This window comes from Homalodisca vitripennis, chromosome 3, assembly GCF_021130785.1.
Source record: "Homalodisca vitripennis isolate AUS2020 chromosome 3, UT_GWSS_2.1, whole genome shotgun sequence".
NCBI lineage: Eukaryota > Metazoa > Arthropoda > Insecta > Hemiptera > Cicadellidae > Homalodisca > Homalodisca vitripennis.
The window spans coordinates 162935579-162958715 of record NC_060209.1 but is presented as its reverse complement, the minus strand read 5'-3'; the positions used below and the strand labels follow the sequence as shown (position 1 = coordinate 162958715).

The 23137-nt window shown below is 33.1% G+C and overlaps 1 protein-coding gene across 1 annotated transcript in view; it reads left to right on the top strand.

Moving 5' to 3' along the window:
• LOC124358430 (endothelin-converting enzyme homolog) overlaps positions 1-23137 on the top strand; it is a 74157-nt gene that overhangs the window by 13334 nt on the left and 37686 nt on the right. Inside the window, exons 3-11 of the mRNA XM_046810727.1 lie at positions 6703-6790; positions 8017-8120; positions 10459-10518; positions 11607-11768; positions 12729-12812; positions 13564-13804; positions 20483-20690; positions 20783-20899; positions 22949-23089. Coding sequence (XP_046666683.1) covers positions 6703-6790; positions 8017-8120; positions 10459-10518; positions 11607-11768; positions 12729-12812; positions 13564-13804; positions 20483-20690; positions 20783-20899; positions 22949-23089 — 1205 coding nt within the window. The remainder of the gene's footprint in view (positions 1-6702; positions 6791-8016; positions 8121-10458; positions 10519-11606; positions 11769-12728; positions 12813-13563; positions 13805-20482; positions 20691-20782; positions 20900-22948; positions 23090-23137) is intronic.

The following is a 23137-nucleotide window of genomic DNA, read 5'->3' as shown; positions in this document are numbered from 1 at the left end:
ACATGTTGTTCCTTGCAGCAATTTAATAAACAGGCCCCAGACTAGAGTCTCAGACCATCCTTCACAAATTTCCAACAAATCATGGAAGATAGAAAGTGTCATTCTCTAATCTCAAAACCGCGTATGTTGATACGTAATTTATAATTAATAAACACACAGTTTGTACGAGTTGTATCCATTCTTATTAAGTAGGTTTTACGTAAGAGGTTTCTCAACAAAAGTAAACATTATTCTCTACGCTATCCATCTCAAGTTCCTAACCAAAGTAAGAACAAGACTGTCAGTACCGAAGTGTTAATTTCGGAGTCGTGTGGACACGGTTATAAAAGTTATCCATGTTTGCTGTTCGCTACTTAACATATGAGTAGTAACTCAAGACCTAATTCTTGCGAAAAAGAACGCCAACTTCTTTATTTCCAGTTTAAGGTTCGTGGTCGTTAGAAAGACGAGAAGACCTAAGCATTAGAGATAAGCGAGGTTCATAATTTGGGCTGATGCTCTTTACGTTTGCCAGCATTTGCAGTACGTAATAACTTAATCCTTTATTTGACTGAATCCTAGATTCCGACCGCTATCTATGCTATCAGAAAATCATGCAGTTAAAAATGCAGTTAATCATATTTGGATTACATCCATCCTGTGAATCTAGAGTCTGCAATGTCATCCATTTAAATAGAATCAGACCAACATATTTAAAGCCTCTTTTGCATTTCCCGTGTCTTGGAAAGAGATGTATAGGAAAGCAGAAGATATAACGAATAATGTAGAATATATTAGTACGCACAAAAGTGATCTCTAGCATTTCACACAAATCCCTGTGGATCGTTGGATTTCCTACATGCACAGCCCCTGCAGCTCTGGCTGTCTAGGAAACTATTATATCCATCCATCGGGTGTTGAGAGTTAGGCACCGCCAACCACTGCTATGACGTGTGACAAGGTCGGTTCACATGTGGTCATCAGCAGCACCAATTCACTGGAGCGGCAACGGATAAACCGTAAGGCGCGATTGACCGCTTGTGAACTTGTCGCGTAGATATTCTAAACACTGGACCGGCCTACATGGACTACCCTGGGTTTCTCTGCCCGGTTGGTCACGACCCCAGAGGCTTACCGCACTCCGGGCTGGGCACCACTCTCAACACTGGGCGAATAAACAATGATTCTGTCTGTTCTTCTATGAGTTAACTCTTGATAGACAGGTTGTAGAATCTCAAAACTTGGCACAGAGTTTCCTCTTATTCCAACACACAACTCTATTGCTTTTGGGTTCAAAAGAAAAAATGGCAGTAAAGTTGCTCTTACAGCTAGTTAGGTAAAGGTTTCGCCACGTTCCCCGAATGCTCCGATACTCCGTTGTATCAGTCCCTCCGCAGTGGTGGAGTTCATTTTCTTGGAAACCCAGAACCCAAAAAGTGTACCTTTCTCTAATAACTTGTTTCTTAGTTTTGTGACAATCTTCTACCAAATATGGTAAAAATATAAACTCGTAATTTAACGAAAAATATTTTTATTGATTTTGATACATTTAAACCTGTGTGCCATTTGCCTCCTTTGTGACAAAACTCTCGCAGCTGTCATGGAGCTTACATTGCCATAATACTTCACGATATACTTGATTTCTATGTTAACTTTGAAACATTGCAGTCCCAATGGATGTCATAAGCATGATAATATTAGGTAATATACAGTACATATAAATATCTTATCCCTGTCACATACATTTTTTAGCTGGGAGATGGATTACTCTATCGTTGAAAAACTCAAAATATCAGGTCCGTAGTATAAAGGAAAGTCAGATACTGTTAATATAATGCCGTTCGTACCCCCTACGAGTTAAAAAACCACCTGAAGAACTGTAAAGTGTTTTTCATTCTTTCACATGTAGAGGTATTAAATAATTGCCTTACGTCATGATAAGAACACTCCCAGACCAAGGAGTCCTAATTACAGAACAAATGTTTTAAATGGCGGCTTATTGTAAACTTCAAACGTAAATGTCTTACGAACGGTATACGATGAAAATGTTACAGATATTATGCTTTCTTTACGCAATTTAATTTAAAATCCTACATTGTTCAAGTTTACCAAAATCGGTTGGTAAATTAGGGAGAGACTGAAGTTTTAAATTAATTTTTAAACAACTGTGTACTAAAAAATATCAGCGATCATTATGTGACATAGGACTGCTAGTAAACCATAAAAATCCGCTGTTTTAGCTCTTGTGAGATTAATAAAACATTACATTGATAAACTGTGATAAAATGTGAATATATTATATTTTTGGTTTGTATTTGGTCCAAGAACAATACCTGGAAGGTTGGTTCGAGGACACCCTGTATATAGGCTACTTTTCTGTCACTAATTAATTACGTATACTGTACAGGGCACAAACACTAATTATACAAATTGTCACACAGTCATATCATTCATCTTTATGTTCCAACTTGTTAAGAAACAAAATTACGAAGTAGCAGAAAGTCTATTACAACAGACTAACATGTAAAACAAGAATAGTGAGGACGTTAATGGTTAGTGGCAATGATTACTCCTAACACTTCATTTGTAGTCGTTCGACTCTGGCACTTCACTTAAAATTCAATTACAAAAAATGGTTCGGAACATTACTACGGTGATGCAACCACTTTAATTTCTCGTTTGATGTTCCAAAATCATTCATTGCAGGAAGTATGTCCCAACGTAATGGTAGCCGGAGCTCCGCTCTTCCATTACAGTTTATGTAAGCGTAGCTACAGTCACCTTCACCCAGTTCGCTCCTTCTTCTACGAACTGCCTCATTCATCTCTATACAGGATACAATAAACAACTACCTGCGTGGGTTAATTTCCATTTATACTCTTGTCCTGCAATCAACAACGTTAAAAGTCACTAAAGGTATAACGCTGTTTCATTGATTAAAACCAATTAAAATTGATTACGTTCTAAGTATGTGTCGTTACTCTAACTTACTCGTATAATATACGAATTGTGTTTAAAATTTCAATCAAACTATGTTGGTACTGAGTGAGTTCTCTGTGTGGGCGATGCAGCGCTCGAACTAGTTGCCGCTTATGATACTTTAGACTAAGATGTCTACTTGTTGGTGTGCGAAAATCCCATACCCGAAGAGAGACTCGATCCCGGATCCTCGAGATATATGTTGAGTCTAACCGTTCTGTGCTGTATGCGTACATTCTTAAAATATTAAATGATACATTCTTTCATAAACAACGATAATCGTCTTATAGTGACGTTTCACCAGGTGGGCACAAAAGCCTTTTTAAAATTTTAATTAAAATGAGGTTGAGTCTCAGTGGTCAAGTTGGGTGGATAAGCACATTAGGCATTTTTTATTTTCTCCTTTTTAATTAGGTGTTACACAGTAAAATTTTAATAAATGAACTATTTACATTGTGAAAACATTCATATAAAGCTATATACATTTATAACAGATACATAATTCGGTGGGATGATTAATTTCTACCATTGAAATATCGAAATATCGAGTCCACATCAAATATAGGAGTAAAAATTATTCATTCAGTAAAAAAACACAATAGTCAATGTTAAAAATCTCAGACAATAATTGATTTGTGCACACTTTTGTTGTAGTACCCTCCTTACCTCACTGGAATTTTTAAGATTTAAACACTGGTATGAAACGCTATGAAGCTTAAAGGACAAAATTGAGAATGTATCACGTGGTCAGATATCCCGTAAAAGATTTTATTTGTAGACTTTAAATGTTGCTTAACATTTCATTTCTACATAGATAAGAATGTGTTCTATCATGGTGAATGTTAAATCATGAAACTTGGCTCATGTCTATCAATCAGTAAGCTGAAAAATTTCTCTTTTGTCTGTTAGGAAGACGTAAAATTGCTGCTCTGGATGATTGTCCATCTATCTACAGGAAATCTTGAGAATGAAATGATAGAAATAGGTTGAAATTTTGCATGCAATCTACGTGAACAGTAATCAACCGTTGTTACATTTTTGTTGTTGGTAACGCGTTAAATTTTATTCGCTCATTTGACTTGTACGAGTATTAATACATGCTTGTACCTTATAATTATCAAATACTCCCATATGTCTAGTTAAGAAACGGTTGATATAAATTCTTCGTGAAGTTACCTGCATATTTATTTGTAAATGTAAATGTTTATTTGCATATCTTATATGTAAATTATTATTATTAACTTGTATTGTCAATATAGCTGTTTTGGGATAATATTCCTGTAGCTATTGTACAAAAATAAATAAATAAATATTTTGTTCACTAAAGACTTTATTTGGATACACACTACACAGGTATCAGAAAAAGTGTCCCAAAAATATTTGGAAGGCTTGTAGGCACAAAATGAGCAAAAGTTTCACATGCACATATGTTCCCTATAATTCTCTATGAATCTGTCTGTGCTCGTATAAAAGTATATTACTCGAAAATCACTGTCAGTGGTGTCATGAAAGTAATTTATTTTGGTAAAGATATTTTGACATTTAAACTTTAATTAGTGCCTAACTCTGATTTTGGACTTTCACCTTGTAATGTTAAAAACTGTTCAATCGGAGTCCAGTATTAAAATGTTGTTCTATTGGTCCACACTAACACGGGGATTTGTACTGCCTGTAGTTGTCTATTATACTCCAGCTCTCTGCTATATATACCCAATGTCACCACAACAATCGCCCGACCGGTAGACAAGGTTGTCCATTCACAGTCCACTCCCACCACTCAGTGTTTCAGAAAGTATTGGTGGCACCACTTCACATACGGTATGTTAGATAAATACTTATCTGCCTTACAACTAAAACACCTTTCTTGGAAAAAAATTAGTCTGATGTATTTTCAGTTTATTATTGAAACAGATAACTTTTTTCCATAAGTAATTATTAAACATAGCGACTAAATTGATGTAATGGAGTGTGCAAATTATTTTTTTATAACCGTTGCTTCATTGATAGCCTGGGAATTCACTCCAAGGGCACGCCTTTGAAATTCCCTTTGCAGTACTTGCGTCATACGAGTATTTGCTATCGATTTTATGTAAGGATAATTTGCACATACATGTAATACAATCGATCTAATTACAATGATAGAGTAAACAGCGTGATGTCAGAAACGCGTTTGACTTTGTCAATACAGAGGGTGGGTGAATGTTTTTATTCCTTGTTGAAACGCGTTTTGAATAATTTTTGAGATTATAAGTACAGATAACTGATCTTCCGACAATACTGTCGCTATTGTAACAGCGTGTAACAGATTGCTGTGTGGGAGAATTGCCACCAATAGTTTGTAACAGGGAACTGTGCAACGATGTAATACTCATCTGGAACAGCTCCGTAACCAGCTTCTGGTGTAATATGCTGTGGAAATTTCCCATCCTTTCAGACCTTCCCAGATTCTCAAGCTCCAATACTTCCCGTATGTACCATGTGTTTTGTTTTAACAAATTGTGTTACATACTGGAAAATAGTTTTAAGGAATTAAAGGCTGTCACATTTACATGAACTTTCCGGAAATTCAGTTTTTTATTGTTTATTTTATAACTGAAAACCATAACAATAAGAACTAATATTTATTATAAGGTATAAAATCCAACTTTGCTTATATAATTTCCAACCCATAAATTTCATAAGAAATCGCTTTGTCGAATGTTATTTTTCTTTAACCAACATATGTACCTTCAATGAAGCTTTAATTGTAGTAAAAACTATTCGAATCATGGAGACCGTAGTGAATATTTATTGAATGAAATGTGTTCTATATTCGAATTAAAAGTGGTATTACGAATTTTTCATTTCCTTCAAAACGTAGATCCTTTAATGTTCACACAAACAGATAATATTAATTCTACAGACTTACTAAACCAAACAGATTGCAGCAACCAACAAGACTCTTAGAATCAAAATAAGTACTAAATACAACCAAGCACTATCAAAGACATTTCTCTTCTTAAAGTTCACCATCGACATACGAGTATATACAAAACTTCATATACAAAAATATTAATAATGACAGTTCTCGTTCAAACCAGTTCTGATAGCAGCAAACTGGCAAAGATACTGTAAACTCGGTTTTGGAAATGTTGTATAGCAAGCTTGATTTGGCTCAAGGCTTGATTTTTCTCTAGTTTAAAGACCAGTGGGGTGTAGCCCGGAGAGATTTTTGAAATAAGAACAGGTCGATATTCATCCCAGGAACTGTAAGAATGTCTATGTCAAAATTTCAGTACAATTGGTTAATTAAGTTTACGCGTGAAAGTAAAACAAACAATCAAATAAAAGCACTTTCGCATTTATAATATTCATTAGGATGAAATGAAACAATAATTTATTGGACTCTTCATTACAAAAGTATTATACATCGAATACATAGAATATCATTAGCTAAAATCTTCCTGTGCCGATGTCTAGAAAATAACTTACCTTAACAAGAATTCAGTCTACCCTATACTTGTTTTAATCGCATACTGCGGATTTGTGTCATTATACTAAATTAGGACAAAAATAATTTCTACGATAATGTTTCATAACGTAAACTAAAAGAAGATTTATTATGAAGCTGAAAATATTTTTTCATTTCGAAGAAATGTTAATAAACTGCATTCTGAGCTGAATTGGTTTTCCCAAATATACTGAGTAGTATGACTCATTAAATTATATTAAAACAGAAACCTAAACTGATGTGTATTGTTCCAGAGCTGGAGTCTCCTGGAGCTAGGACCGTCTGGAGCTCTGGAGTGGGCAGCAACCAAGATCTTGTGGCCGCCTCCATCTCCAGACAAAGGTATAATAACAGTTAATTTACAATAATGTGTCACAAACACAAATCATAAATTGATCTATTAGCTTGTACATTCAGTTCCTAATTCAATTTTACTTGTAAGATTTTAACCGTTATCGAAGAATTATTTTAAAGTTATTCTGATGAACTTACGGCCATAGGAAGATTTTCTGCAATTTTTTGTGAATAATTAAAAAAATCATTCATTTTTCATTTTAATTTCCCAAAAATTTAAATTTGTTACTCATTGAAATTTGAATTATTGTTAAGGTTTGGTCTCCAAATTTTTAAAATTAGGTAGGACGGAGCTCAAAACACTATGCAGTCAAGAGTTACAAACCTGCTATTGGCGAATACAGACATTACAATATCACGAGCTACTTAGCCAAGTTGGCAGGTCACATAGGCATGGCGCAGTCGTGTCTATGTGACAAGTCCTTGTGACTGGCGGAGCACGTCAATAGAGACCTCGACCTGGCTGAGCCGTGTCCGTGCCGGACGTGCCGTGGTCGCACCTGTGATCACGTGGTCTTCCCGACAGTGGGACCTGACTGAGATGGTTAAGGTGGTGAAGTCTGTTTTGGGGGGGGGGGGATATTTTTTATTTTAAGGCATATCCCTTTAAGACTACTTCCCTGAAGGCAGAAAAGGGGAGACACAATCATTCTATTAGTAATGACAGAAATTTCTAATGAGAAATTCAAACAACTTTGTAATGAAGACCAAGTAAGAAAGTCTGAAGATAGAAATGGGAATTTATACTCTAAGAGATTTACATATTTAAAAAAATCATTTACGGGTTAATTAGGTAACTAAAATTGCATATTTTGTAATACAACTTTGTAATAAATGTTTTTAATTTTGATGAAACCTGTCCATTCCTCCAGCCAACTTTCGTATATGTTTTGTATAAAACAAGTTAGGAGTTGTGCAAACAAACCACGTTTCCGCGTAATAGGCTTAGCTGAGGTTGCATGCCAAATTTCAAACCTAGAACTAGTTTTATTATCGAGTTATCTTTCGAGCAAATAGACAGTCATACAAAACTGAAATTGGCACACACATTATTGTCTATGTATAGATGAAATGTCATGCATAATTTTAAGTCTAGGGATAAAATATTTTTCGGGATATTTTGTCAGGTTTTATAGCACATTGAATGTTTAACACCCAAACGCACACATATAAGAATTTTTAACATTATTGTTAATTGTTTTTTTTTTTTTCAGACCTAAAACAGGGGCCAGTAGAAGGAGGCTGAAAATTTACATTGGGATTCTTCTTCTAATAACGTTCTGCCTGTTTACTGCGTGTGCCTTTCTCATTTATAACTGTAAGTTTTAAATCACTTATATATTATTTTATTTTACGTTATTAATAATAAGTTTCTAACTTATAAGTGTTCTGTCATAAGTTCAAGGTAGCATTTTTCAAGCATCAAAATACTAAATGTGATTTTTAGGGATGTAAAGTTTCAATTTACATCTATAAAGTAATTTAAAGAGTTAAACATGTTAATTATTAGTTATATTTCTTTGTATAGAATAGTTATCCATAACCTTTAACTATTGGCACTAAACTTTAGGTTGCAAACATAACCAATTTAATTCGATAAATATAAAAAGATTCAGTATTTTACAAAAAAACACATGTAAGCTATATCTCCATATATAAAAGGCAAAGTCTTCTCCACTCACTTCAGTAATTCTTCTTAAATTTTCCGATATCCCAGAAAGTTGAAATTTGGCACACGAATTCCTCAAGACGTAAATAGAAAAAATAAAACATTTTCATAGAGATAAACATCCATAGGAGTTGAAATGGGAGTTGGAACCCTCCTAAAACTATATTTGTTTTCTCATCCTCTCGATGTGCTAGAAAGATGAAGTTTTACACACACGTGTCTTATGCTGTTAAGAAACAAATAAATAGTGTTGAACAAACTCTTAGAAGAACTATATTTATGTTCTTTCAACTTTCCAATGTCCTAAAGAGATGAAATTTGTCACGCACGTGCCACACGATTTACATAGAAAATCAAAATATATGTCTTAAATATCAAACGTCCACGGGGTGAAATGAGGTCTGTAACTTCTAGAAGAACTACATTTTATTTTTTCATACTCCCCGATGTTCTAAAACGATGAAATTTGACATTCACGTATGTTTTACTCTCAAATAGAAGGTTCGGCATGAAGATAGACCACCCGTAGTGGTATAAACGGTGTTGAATCCCCTGAAAAACTATATTTTTGTCTTCAAACGACCAGCTGTCCTACAAAGGTAATATTTGACGTACTTGCGTACTATGCTCTTGATAGACCATCGGTGCTCGAAATACCTGCAACCTGAAGTAGATTATAATGGTAAGAAGTGTCGCTTTGTGACCGAAGATCTTTTAAACCAACTTTATATATTTTCTAAATCGGGACAACAGTGCAAATGCTACTACGGTACTGTAAGTAGTATATTCTAATGACCAGAAATAGTATATTTTTGACCGTAGTAGACCTGTTAGGCTGGTAAACGTTACTATAGCGTCGGAAATACCTTAGACCGAAAGAAGATTAATTTAAATTTAAGTATAAGCTTTTTGAACGAACAAGACTTTTGAGATATATGTATAAAATTTCTTGATCACGACCACAACGCTAACTCCCCCCCCCCAAAAAAAATCTTAAACCTGAACTTTTCAGATCAACATATGTATTTTTTGATCGGGAAAAGAAGGAAACTGTATCATGGCGCGCGCGTATGTGTGCAATTGATCCGAACCAGAAACTCTTCCTCACACGCTAAACCTGAAATAAGAGCCAGTGGAACTTTTGTTTATCTTTTAAACCTCTTAGTAATGAACACTGAAATAATACGTACATGTCTACTACTCAAAATTGTTATAGGTCTCCATCACAGTACATCATGTGTGCTTCCATGAAGATTGTTACGGACTAAGTAATTCTCCACTATTGTCTTATTTGAAGTGTTACTGAAATGTTTACAGGTATTCATTCAAATATTATGGAATGTTGGAGAGAAATTTATGTATTTCATTGGTACTCATAACAGTTGTTTCACTCTCCAACTTTAGGACCTAAAAAGATTTGCTTTTTCTGAAATAGATCAGGAGATTGCAATATATTCCACTGAAAATCCAATAATCAGGTTTTTTTTTTATGTAATTATAAAGCATATGCCCATTGTGTATCTGTTATTGAATAGGAAGCCACTGGTAACTTCTAGTTTTTAATAAATTTCACTCATACTTTACGTTTTTGCGTTATCTTCAATCGCTTATTCATAAATGAAGTTTTACTCAGCTATTACATCACCTTAATAAAATGCCAGAACAATGGGAAGAGTTAAAACAATGTTAGTGGTTGCATTCTATCAGTGTAACGATGGGCCGCTGCTGTAGTACTGAGTAATTAGTACCACTTCCGACTGGCCTGCTGTAATTATCAGCTGTAGAGCAGCCACCGTGCCGCTACTTGTGCCGCGGCCTGTGCCGCACTGTTGTCTAGGTCAGGAGCACGATAAGCGGCCGAGGCAATTCTGCTCACAGAGCGGTTTATAATCGCGACTCAGTGAAAGTGACGTTTAAGAATGTTTACGGGTTGTTAAGGTGCCTAATTTCATGCCAAAATTGTTAGAAGAACCGTTTTATGTTTCAGATTTAGAACACTTACTCAACCCTCCAGATCTGTGTACGACAGCAGAGTGCATCAAAGCAGGTAACTAACTAGATTTATAACTTTAAAAATCCTGTTGCTTGCATTATTTTTGATTATGGATACTCTGTTTACACATTCTACAAATACAGACAGATACATATTGTCTCATACACTATGTACATGTACATTTTGAATTATCATAAAACTTGGAAAACCTTTATTAACGAGGCCAACACAGCCTTCTTAAGGTAGAATGGACAAATATTCAAAGACTAGATTGTAATGAACACTAGAATAGGACTGTAAAATTTAGATTAACTGAATAATAGTTCAAATCAATCAATCTCTATTGCAGAGACATGATTTAAATTCATAGCATACATATTAAAAGTTCAGACTAGAATTTTGTACATTCTCTCCACATCAGGATCATACTTAAACCAAACAGAGTATTGTAACAACTAAATGAGTTCTTAGTTGCTTAATATACAATAACATACAAATGCAATATTATATTATATACTAGCTATAGTACAGTTCAATACTATAGTACTAGTCTCGAAAGTGACCAATAGAGAGGCGAGAATGCAATTACGCATTCGCATGGGTGGAAAATGCTTTCGAACCCAGCAATATAACTTTCGAGACGAATATTGAACGATACTTTTCACCACAAATATAAAAAGCTCACGAAATCTTTTAAAAACTATCTAACATTTCATAGTCTAATTCTTCCATAACGAACGTTAAAACTATTGTATAACTCATATTGGTGTTAAAAGGAACTGTTTGAGCATTGAACTGTCGAGAAAAAAAATTAATTCACACTGACGTGTTATTTATGGTTTATATAGGGAATGAAATAATTATATAGAGAAATAATTGTTTAAATAAGGAAAGTAATGTTCGGGAGAGGGAAAATCAGTTAAAATAGGATGTTCTGAATAAAAATACCCTAGGCACTTGCAGTACTTATTTATTTCTATTAAAAACAACAAGGGAAGAGTATTAATAAAAATAAAACAATTAAGAGAATGTTTAATTCACTTAATATTCCCATCAGCTTACAATAAAGAAATAAAATACTCTATAATATTTTATTCATTTCATCAAAATAATTTATGTTAATATGGTTTTTCTTCTTCTAGCTGCAACAATAGTAAACTCCATGGACACTACAGCAGACCCGTGTGAGGATTTTTATCAGTTTGCGTGTGGCAACTTTGAGAAAGAACACCCGATTCCTGACACAGACTTCAGCGAGGACTGGTTCACAAACAGGAACCATCATGTCATCCGAAGGGTACGAGGTAAATTGGCCTTGTAATACAATGATATGTAAACAGTTTTACGTGTAGTGTTTCCAAAAAAAGGCAATGCAAAATACTTCGTCTTCTTGCTTGTGTTGTTTTTGGCATTTTTTAAAGTAACTCAACACTTTTTACAACGGTTCTATCTTGTGCTTCATTTTTAGGATATCAAACTAATGAAATTATCATATTTGTATATAAAATATACTGCTTTACTTCTTTTATTATATGAGTGAAATTGGTCCAAAAATACCCTACCTAACCTACTATACAGATTGTTTACGAACTTTCTGGAAACTTTTCAATGATTATTTCTTCTGGTCAAGTGAAAAACATGTAATACAAAAAAGAGTCCAGAAATGCTTAGTTTACCGTCTGTCTTTGTAAAAGTTATTTTTAATTTATCCAGAAACCAGTAAAGATACAAAATTAAAGTTTGGCCTAATTATTTTTCTTACAATTTCAAATCAAGGCAAAATTAATATTAGATTATCTTATCTCGTTTCAAGATGGCGGATGGTTTAAATCTTTAAATCTAAATTACGCTTTGAAACTTTCAAATTTCCGCTATTTTGAAACATGATATTAGAATATAATATTAATAATATTATATTTCAAATTTTAAGGGAAAAGATGTGCCAAATTTGAATTTAGTATCTCTACTTGTTTCTAAAACTAAAAATAAATCCTTAACACAAAGATATTTTCATACAGAAGGACGGTAAATTAGATATTTCTGACCCACAATTATATTACATTTTTGTCCCTTGACCCATTGTAGAAATTCCCAAAAGATCTCCGTGGAGTTCATAAAATATTCTACTCAATTTTATATAGCTCAAGATGAATTAAATAAGAAGTAGGCTTTCATAAAGAGAATTAGGATTTTATTTCAACTAAATTGTTTGTTTAAACTGAAAGTTAGCTTTTAATTTGATATAACTAAATATGTATTTTCAGAGTACATGGAGCAGAATGACACCGATGACGAAGCAACATCTGTTCATCAAGCAAGGGTGATGTACAGGGCCTGCAGGGATGTCGGTTAGTACATAAAATATTAATTAATGAATCACTTAATCAAAATATCAGAAATATGACATTTGTATTATTTTGGAGGATATAGAAATTATAAATATCTACGTTATTGTTGTACACGTAGTGGAAAGTATATATTTGGTAGTCAGAATCATTGATACTAGTACGATACTTTACCACTAATAAATTATTTGCTTTACAAAAGAGGCTTATATGAAAAGCGGGCTAGGCTACTTTATACACTCAGAATTCCAGAATTCTACTCTAGTAAGAGGAATTGTTACTTTGATATTACCCTGAGGCCACTACTTTTGGAAAAGTTATTATTAGCTTTATCTAGACTTTGACTTAATGTGAAAATTACATGTCATTATGTCGATCAGTTCTTGTCTTCTGCTTCCTGAAAGGAAGCGATGTCGGCGACAAGGACACCAGACTGTCACTATATACTATTTGTTATTACGCGATATAAGAAAGTTTAGATTAGGCTATAATCTTATCATCTGCTGCAGAGGACGCGCTTATTATAATATATTAATAAAAACACTTACAGTATTATTGTAAGAAGCATTTGAGAACTTGGGTGATAAATAATCATCAATGAATTTACTAGTTTAAAAAAAGAAGAAACCAAGAACTTTTGGGAAACAAATTTGATCAAAACATACCTTTCATTAAACATCTTCATTGAGACACATTGTTATTCATTGGTCGAAAGTCTTTTGTACATCTAATTGCACTGCTAATGTTTAATCAGAGGCCTTGGAAAAACTGTCTCTGAGCCCCATGATGGGGTTCCTGGAACACCTGGGGCTTCCACAGACTCCGCCACTGGAGGAGTCAGACGATATCGTCAGCTGGCAGGAGGCTGTGGCCCATATCAAACGACACATTGACAAGGACATCTTTATCGGCTTTGACGTCACCGCTGATCCTGTCAATAACACTGTCAATAGGCTCTCTTTGGGCATGCCAGGGGACGGCAACCCTCTACCTAGGTGGGTACTTCATAATATCCTGAGTAGAGATAAGTATTTAAAATCCTTTATAACAATCCTTGGGTCTGTAATGTGACCTCGAGCTTGTTCACATGTTCACACTGCATAACTTTTGGAATGTTTGTGCTCCAGCTAATTGTTTAAGTACCTCTGTGTATCTTAGGTAAGCTCCTATTTTGACTATCATTTTCGTTTTCCTGTTCTTACCGAGTCCATACATTGCTAAAGTAATTAATTTATACTTTGAAGTATCGTAATTCGACACGGTGTGAAACGTAAAACATGGTAGTCATGATAATGACCGCATAAGTCTATGAAGGTTAGGTTGTCGCGTTAGAAACTAGAAGTCTATATACCCTCCTTCAAAACTAATCCAATCTAAGCATAGAACTAAGAAAAACTGGATCACGTCTTGTACCGTAAAATTAATTGTCTGCCTATTTTTTGGGATAACTGTTAATAGAGAGATTGTAAAGACTTGAATACTTGTTACGAAGGAAGAACTCTTTTCATGTTAGGGGTGAAAAGGAGAGCAGTAAGATTGTACCAAAATATTTAGTGATTTACGTCTAGTTGGTATACAATACACGCAGTACAGCAGGGTTGTAGGTGTTGCGGGAAACGGATAGAAGGCGGTAGTAGTAGCCGGGAAAGAGTACGATAGACTATCGTTACGTTCTCTCAGGTCCTTCGATACTCCGTTTTATCGGTTTATTTATACTATTTTGGATCAGCCGATCTCAGTTTCAGATTTATTTTACGTCATAATGGGCTTAAGGCCTGTGTAAGGATCTTATCGAACGTAATGAGGGTAAGATATGGTACTGTAATCATATTATAAAATGTAGGCTACTCCAATCACAATCAGGATTTGAAGCAGCTGCATCTAAAATCCTAAAAACCTTGCGCCCATAATATATTTTAAGATAGGTCTAGGTATAGTTTGTAATACCTTTAAATTAGTTTAGTAAATTTTCTATGAAATTACTGTTATTTAGGAGATAGTAGTTTAAACTTTTCAATTAAGATTACAATTTGCTTAATAGAACATTAGTATTAACTTACCACAGTAAATGTGAGAGTGGCAATCTACAATTAAAATCATCGTCAATCATGTAATCCACGTCTGGTCAGTCACGCAATGGACATAACCTTAAATCACTATCGAAATCAATATTTCACAGTTGTGAAATGTTTATTTTGTTTCTAACTACATTGTGGAAATAAATCTAATATAGATTATTGTACAGATCTCCATATTTTCATTTTAACGTTATATTTTTTCATTAATAAATGCTGAGACTATCTGTTAAAGATTTAGTTGTATTCTGGTTTGAAATTATGTTTGTGAACCATCACTTGCTTGTCTAGATATGTAAGAATAACTGGGATTGGGTAAAGGAGGGGTAGTAATACTAATCATTATCCCACCAACTCTTACAAAATGTTTTAGCTTATAGTTTCTAGTCGAAACCTTTTTTATCCTTTTTACCAGGGCCTTTTTTACACTAATTTGGGGGACGGTTCGATTACTCCACTGATTGTTGGCCGAACGACCCGCCTGGAAGAAATGTAATTTGTACAGAGGGTCGTTGACCCAACGGTCCATCTTACAAACATACATAGGTTCGATTACTCCACTGGCTTGTTGGCCCAACGACCCTATTTGTTTAGTTTTTGTAAATTGTAAATATAGGGTCGTTGGCCCAACAAACCTTATAGTTTTTATTTACTGGTATAGGTTCGTTGGGCCAACGGTCAGTGGTATAATTGGACAATGAATTAATATGAAGCAATAATATTTGAAGGGGGTTGTTGAGCTAACGAGCTTTAATGGAATGAATTCTAAGATTTTCAAAAGAGGGCCGATTACACCACCAGGCGTTGGCCCAACGACCCACGCCGCTACATTAGCTCATTTAAGCGACCAGAGGGTCGATTAGTCCATTACTTCATTCTCCGTCTCCTTCTAAGCCCTCCTTCAAGTTTGTATGTTTCAACTTGGAAAGAAACTGAGGAAGACACCATCAAAAGAATAATCTTGGACTTATGGGAAATTAAAACTCTAGTAGTGGTCGGTTGCATGTGAAACTTGAATTCTTTTTGCGATATCTCTAATAACATTATATTTCTAATATATTACTACAAATTACATTATTCTACTCACAACTAAGAGTCTAACAGCTGCATTAGTTTATAGATTAGGTACCTCATATAGAATACCCGTTATAAGATAATGTAATGCCTTCTCTCACGTCTCATTCACAATCAACATTACTTCTTCAGAGGCTTCTATTTTAAAGTTGGCAGCATATTCTCAATTAAGTTTTAATGATTGATAGTTTTCTTTAATATGTACTGTAAATGTAGTTTATATCCATCTGAAGAAATGTACCAAATACACGTAAATGCTTCAGAACATTACACAATGGCTTTTTGAAGAGAATTGGCCAGTTCTTTTACTTGTACATGTATATGTATATGATCAAAAATCGATACTAATCAGTTTCAATAAAGATTAAATCACGCTTTTTTCCGTTTATACAAATTATATACACACACACACACACACACACACACACATATATATGTTTAGTTACGTCAATGATGAAGAAGAAATTGGCACTAAAATATATTACGTTTATATTAACCAATGTAGTTTTTCTTTACCAACAAAAAAATAATAATGTACAAGTTACCTCATACCTGCATTTAATTAATATATAATTTATAGTTTTATATATATATATATATATATATATATATATATATATATATATATTCATCAAATGTATTCACGCTCATAATGCAGATAGAATTACTACAGTGCAGGAGGAGCGGCTGCCGTGCCGCCTGCCCTTGACCATAGTGGACTAATCGGTCAGTGGAGTAATCGACCCTTTTCATTTGAAATGCAATATTTTATTTGATCGGGTCGTTGGGCCAATGACCCAGTGTACTAATAGAACCTCTATAAATTATAAAATGGGTCGTTGGCCCAACGAACAGTGGTGTAATCAAACCTGTATTCTACAATTTCACTTGTTATTGCAATAGGGTCGTTGGCCCAACGAACCATATACGCTATTAGTATTTGTAAGTAAATTTTGGATTGTTGGGATAACGATCCTTGATTGTAAACTTACTGTTTAAATTGTAAATAAGGTTCGTTGGGCCAACGACCCGTTTTAGTTATGTTTTACTTTATGAAACAAATCGGTCCAATTACACCACTAATCGGTGGGCCAATGATCCTCATATTTAAAACTAAACTATTGTTTGGGTCGTTGGGCCAATGATCGATGGAGTAATCGAACCAGACCCCTAATTTGGTATTGGAATAAGTCCTATCTTACTTTCAAGAACAGTTTTAAGATTTAGAAGGTAAAAACCAAGGTTATATTGGCTATTTTAAAACCAAATTTAAATTAACAGAGATACATATGTTTCTTCAACATATTTTAACATTTCAGTTCTTCAAAATACTATTTGTTAGTAAATTTAAAACTAACTGGTTTAAAAATATCATAATGTTAATATTTTGAGTGTTTTAAGAATTTAAGGACTGAAATGCTGTTTAGCCACTTTTAAACAACTTTGATTAAGGACGAACACTAATTTAAGTTGTTCCCTGGATAAATAACAAAAACATATAGTGGTTCTAAGTTGCATGTCACTGAAATTGATTTAGTTTACAAATCATGTGACTTCCTCATAATGTCAGAATGTAAGAACTGAAGATACCTTTTTCATAAAAATGTCCATAATTCATTTTTAGGTTGAATACGAGTAAAATTCTATTTATTTAGAATTTAAGGTTAAGATAATGCATAGTTTTATCCAATAAAATTTTTTTTAGATACATATTTAGATATAAAACACAATTTAAAGTTATAATATGTTCTTTTAAACTTAATTGTATTTTGCCTGCAATTTAAGAAAATTTAGGAAGTTATAAAATATATCAAACACTTTTTTATATGTAACAAAGAGTAAATATAATTGAATTGATTGTTTACATCTTTAGAGACAATCATTGCACAACTGATGGGTGGACTATTACTAAATAAAATAATTTTCAATATATATAAATAGCTAACAAGTGTTTTAACACATCTAGTAATTTAGATTCGTTAATGAGAAAACACCTATAAATGATGCTCTTTGTACTGTGTACCAGTAGGATATTTAGAATGAATATATGAATGAATATTCATAGGATATATGAATGAATGAATTAGCTGGTTTAATTTTTTACCTATTAAAGTACAATAAATACAGTACAATAAAAACAGCATATGCTTGGCTTGTATTATCATTTGTATATTGTACAGGCTGAGTACAATACTTTTAATAATTTATGCAGATATAATAGGCATTTAGTATCAGAATAAATAATTCTTAAATAAAATCCTCACCCTGATTAGATTAGATAATCGAAATACTGTATCATCAGTATCACATTTTCGTTTCTACCACTATTACAGTCAGCCATTTTGATAGAACTAAAATGAAGGAAGTAGTAATGAGATTAAAAATATATTAAATATCAAAACACACAGAAGCAGAGAACTTCTACTCACAAACCAGTCATCAGCTATGGCAATTTACATTGTTAGAAAGGATAATAGGCTTTCAGACATTTGCAATCGTTATATCTTACAAAAGGTATAACTCAATGTTTCGAGGATTGCAATCTATCCTCTTCATGAGGTGGGGGGGGGGGAGGGAGGAATTAATACGCACCAAAATAAAGAACCAAAAGGAGAAAAGAAGGGAAAGATGAGGGTTCAAACATACCCAAAACTGCTGGGAGTCGAGTCCAGGCGTTGTTAAAGCACAGGATCTATCCTTGAATTGTTGTGTTATACCTTTTGTAACTTATAACGATGGCAAATCCTGAAATCCTGTTATCCTTTCAATCCTTCCATTGTCAATAACAAATTTTAAACAAAGAATGACATTGTTTGCCATATGAAGGGAGAGTACACATTCAACATCAATTTTATTATTTTAATTTATGTTTTGATGCAGTATATTACTTAAGTTTTCACTTTTTATATAGCAGGCGTCTAAGTGTTGTAGTTTACAAATGATTTGTTTTACTTAGATTTATTCTGTACTTTTAAATATGTATCTGGATACTGTGCAAAGTTACACATAATTAGACACTGTATGTAATGCAAATTTTGTTGTTTACATCTAATTGGGTTTTCCACATAGCATTACGACTTTACTTGCGAAATGAGCAGCAGAACGCCAACACAATAATTTAGAGCAAAGAAGAAAAACACCAACAGTGGAAAATACCATGTGCTTTAACAAACTAGTTTTATAACTGGCTCTTGTAATAAAACAACCTTATATTACACAAGATTAATGAGTGGGAAACGATGTGTTGACTACCACTGTATAAATATACTGTATACATTTAGAAATACTGTAACATCAAGTGAGATGATTAATTAGGACTAATACCCCATGCAGTTTGCGTGCTAGTATACAACGTAATCCACACAACAATACAGGATATTATAAGGTACTTGAAATTATTTCAAAATAAAACAACTTTTTGCAAGTACTGAAAATTAATAGATTTATTTTTTAAGTTATCTTGTTAAGCATGAAAAGTATGCAAATAGGGAACAACATCGACGAAAGATAGAATTACAATAAAGAGAGGTTTAAGTCTGACCTATTACATGAAACCGAATCTCCACAAAACAGTAAAGAAACTTCTGCTGCATATCACATAACAATATAGGAAAACTTAGGCAAACAACATAATTATGTAATTGACCTCTATGTTGAGAACTTCAGAGACAGTACCAGCATTAATGACTGGTTGTCTCCAGTGTAGAATACTGGATGGCTTCAGGCACGTTGCCAATCAACAATAAAAACTATGGATTTGGTGACTGTTTGGGAACTTTACAATTGCTTGCGGCACATCTGCTCCTAAAATCATGTGCACACTCCTACAGATCATCATAGATAATTACAAGGGTAAGCTAGAAAAGTTAGTTTTTAAGCAACTGTCCTATTTAAGCTTTGCCCAATCATTCATCTAATGAGGACCTTCTATGAATGAACCATAACTTTGTAATAATTTCCGTCCAAAAATATCTGCCCTCATAAGTTTTGGAATATTCTGATCCATCATCTTGAATTTTGCACCAGTTTTCACACTTACTACACAACTACTCCTCGCAAACATGTTCAATAGCCATAAGGCTTTGAACGCAAACATTACTTTTTCTCTGCCTTTTGCGGTTTCCCTGTAGAATAAACCTCCAACAGGCTTATGCTACTGGTCCATTTTTAGGCATTGTTAGCCACAATCTCCAATTCGTCACTTTGTCTATTGACATCCATGTAAAAATTCTGGTCCATTTGCTATCTTGGAGGGTGCAAAGTAGTTTACAATTTGTTTATTGTTGAAAATATGTTCTTTGAATTTATTCATCATAAATCTTTTAGGATTTTATTTTTAACCATTTCTGTGAGTGACAGACTTCCATTTACAAATTAATAGTCAATATTTGTTCAGTTCAAATCGAGATTTAATTGAACAAAGAAATCTAAAACTCAATTATTGCGTAGTCAAATTGTTATTTGTTGCCTTAACACCTGTAAAAAAATTTGTCATTAGTTCACAATGTTGAATCCCTGTTGCAGTCATAACGAGCACAGCAGGATCAAGAGGCCTCCCCTGCGTTCTCTGTTGGCAAGGGGAGGATCACGACGAAGAGGAGCTTGGAAGGAATATATCATAAAGACTATGAACCACATTTTGGAGTACAACAACCGGTCTGCAAAGGCCTTTAAATCTTCTGTTGAAAAAGCAGCTATTCAAATCATGGACTTTGAAAAAAAGATTATCATTGTAAGTTATCAGGCATTTAGTATGATTACAAATAATAAAAAGCATTCACCTATTTTACAATAAAATAAAATAAAAATTGTAATTTGATGCAGTTGAAGGAAAATTTCTCCTCAACAGACCCCACCAAAGATGATCTACCCCAGTACATGTGGGTGTCAGAGCTGCAGAATGTTACAGACAAGGAAGTCTCAAGCTATGCTCCTTCACAAGTAAGGTATCTTCTATATTATTTTGTCTGTTAGTCTAAAATCAGTTATATATGTATGTTGTTATTTTACCAGCAAATAATATATGTTTGTGTACGGTATGTATACAACACAGTAGAGAATAAATGAGAAATATCAATAAAATATTATCATTCTAGTTTCTAATCCTAATATCAAGAAAATTCAATATATAAAGAAATTAGAACACACTGGTTTTAGTTACTCAGCATCATATTGAATGAAAGTTTTCAAAATACCCCCTTCCAGAGGATCTGAGAAAAACTATAAGATTTTCTAACAATAATGTAATTCTACTAAATATTATAAGATTACGTAAAACAGAACACTTTATTTTCACTTTTTAACAGAAAATAAAAAAATATTTAGTTCAGAATGTACTATATACATGCCAAATATAGATTATTAAATTACATTTTTTTAATATTAAATTTGAGTAACAATTGATTTCTTACATAGATAAAATTCAACATGATATAAGGACCACATTTTTCTTTTTTAATAGGATACAAGTAAATTTGAAATATTTGATATACGGGAATAACCTTGTTACATGAATAATATATCAATATTATTTGGATAAATTATGTTTGGCTGTGTTTTTGCATGAAAGTTATGGTAGGTGAATAACATGGATTTCATGTTTGGGTCTGCCTCCAGTCTCCAGCAATCTGGTAGATATTATAATAATCATTGCCATCAAGCTCAGAGAGTATGACAACACATGAGTATTTAATTTGTAGGTAATAATAGGAAGATCAAATATAGTGTTACAACCAAGGTACAATATGAAACTGCCATAAATATATAAAAATTCACCACCAGGATTACACAGGATCAGTAGCTCTCATGTCTTCACCATGACACAGTTCTCTTTGTTAATCAGTGAAAGTTATGAGCGTGAAGCTTATTTGATCTTTCATTGTTATATTATAAATTGCACCATTTTTATTGTACTTTTGATTTGCAAGCCTTATGCATTTTTATATTATTTTCTGTGATACTTCTCAATATCATACAGTTTTCAAAACTTTAAAAGGGCTGATCCACTTCATATACTTGAAAAACCAATAAACTATACAAAATGTTTATGTTTTTAGACTTTTTTCAAAATCCTGAATTCATACTAGTTATCTAAAAGTGTATCAGTACAGATACTGTTACATTTTATTTTTAAACTTAAAAAATGTACTTTTCATACAGTAAATTGTAGCTAAGATGTTTATTTTGTAAGTTTTAATATTTTACACAATTTAATTGGATATGACTCTTTACATTGAAAATCGTACATAATTTATATAATGCGTACAAAAATTACACCAAGTTTGATGGTAATTAAAACTGAAATATTTACTGTATTCACAAGGTGATGTACTATAAACTAATAAAACTATACAAATGTGTAATACATATTCAGTATTTAAATAAAAAACAGTTTTGGGGTAAAAGCATCATCATAATCAGTATAAAATTGACATTGGATGCAAGAGCTGTTAATCTACATTTTATATAAATGTATATTGATACAAAGTGTATTTTAACTGGAATGAAGAATTTATAGGCTTGAAATGGCATTACAAAAGTAATTATTATCTTTAATAAATGTGTGGTGAAATTTACAAAGTATTTTCGGTTTCCTATTTTATAATGTGATATGAATAGTCTTTTTCTTGGTATTTTCATCAAGTGAATTTGCACATTTGAAGTCTTATTAGAGTTAATAATAGGAATTTTATTAGTATAAAGATGTCTAACAGAAGTATAATAACTACGCTAAGCTATATTATTTTTAGAATAAATGCCTATCCACAGGTTATTTGTTATTGTAAGTGCTTATCCAGTTAAGTAATATGTTTGAACTATTTTTGCTTTATGACAGAATCAGTTTTAAAACCGTATTTGATTTAAATTTTCCACTATACTTAGAACAAATGAACTTAGGATTCACAAAAAAATTAAAATTTACAGTAAATTAAATAAGTATTCTATATAAATTATAAGTGTACCTGATATATAATAAAATGTATGTGATAGATAAATTGGCAGAAATACCTGGAAGTGTTATTTGAAGATATTGAAGGTCTCAGTCTGGACTTATATGACTATGATCAGCTGGCAGTTTACAACATTGACTATTTGTTTGTGACAGATAAATTGGCAGAAATACCTGGAAGTGTTATTTGAAGATATTGAAGGTCTCAGTCTGGACTTATATGACTATGA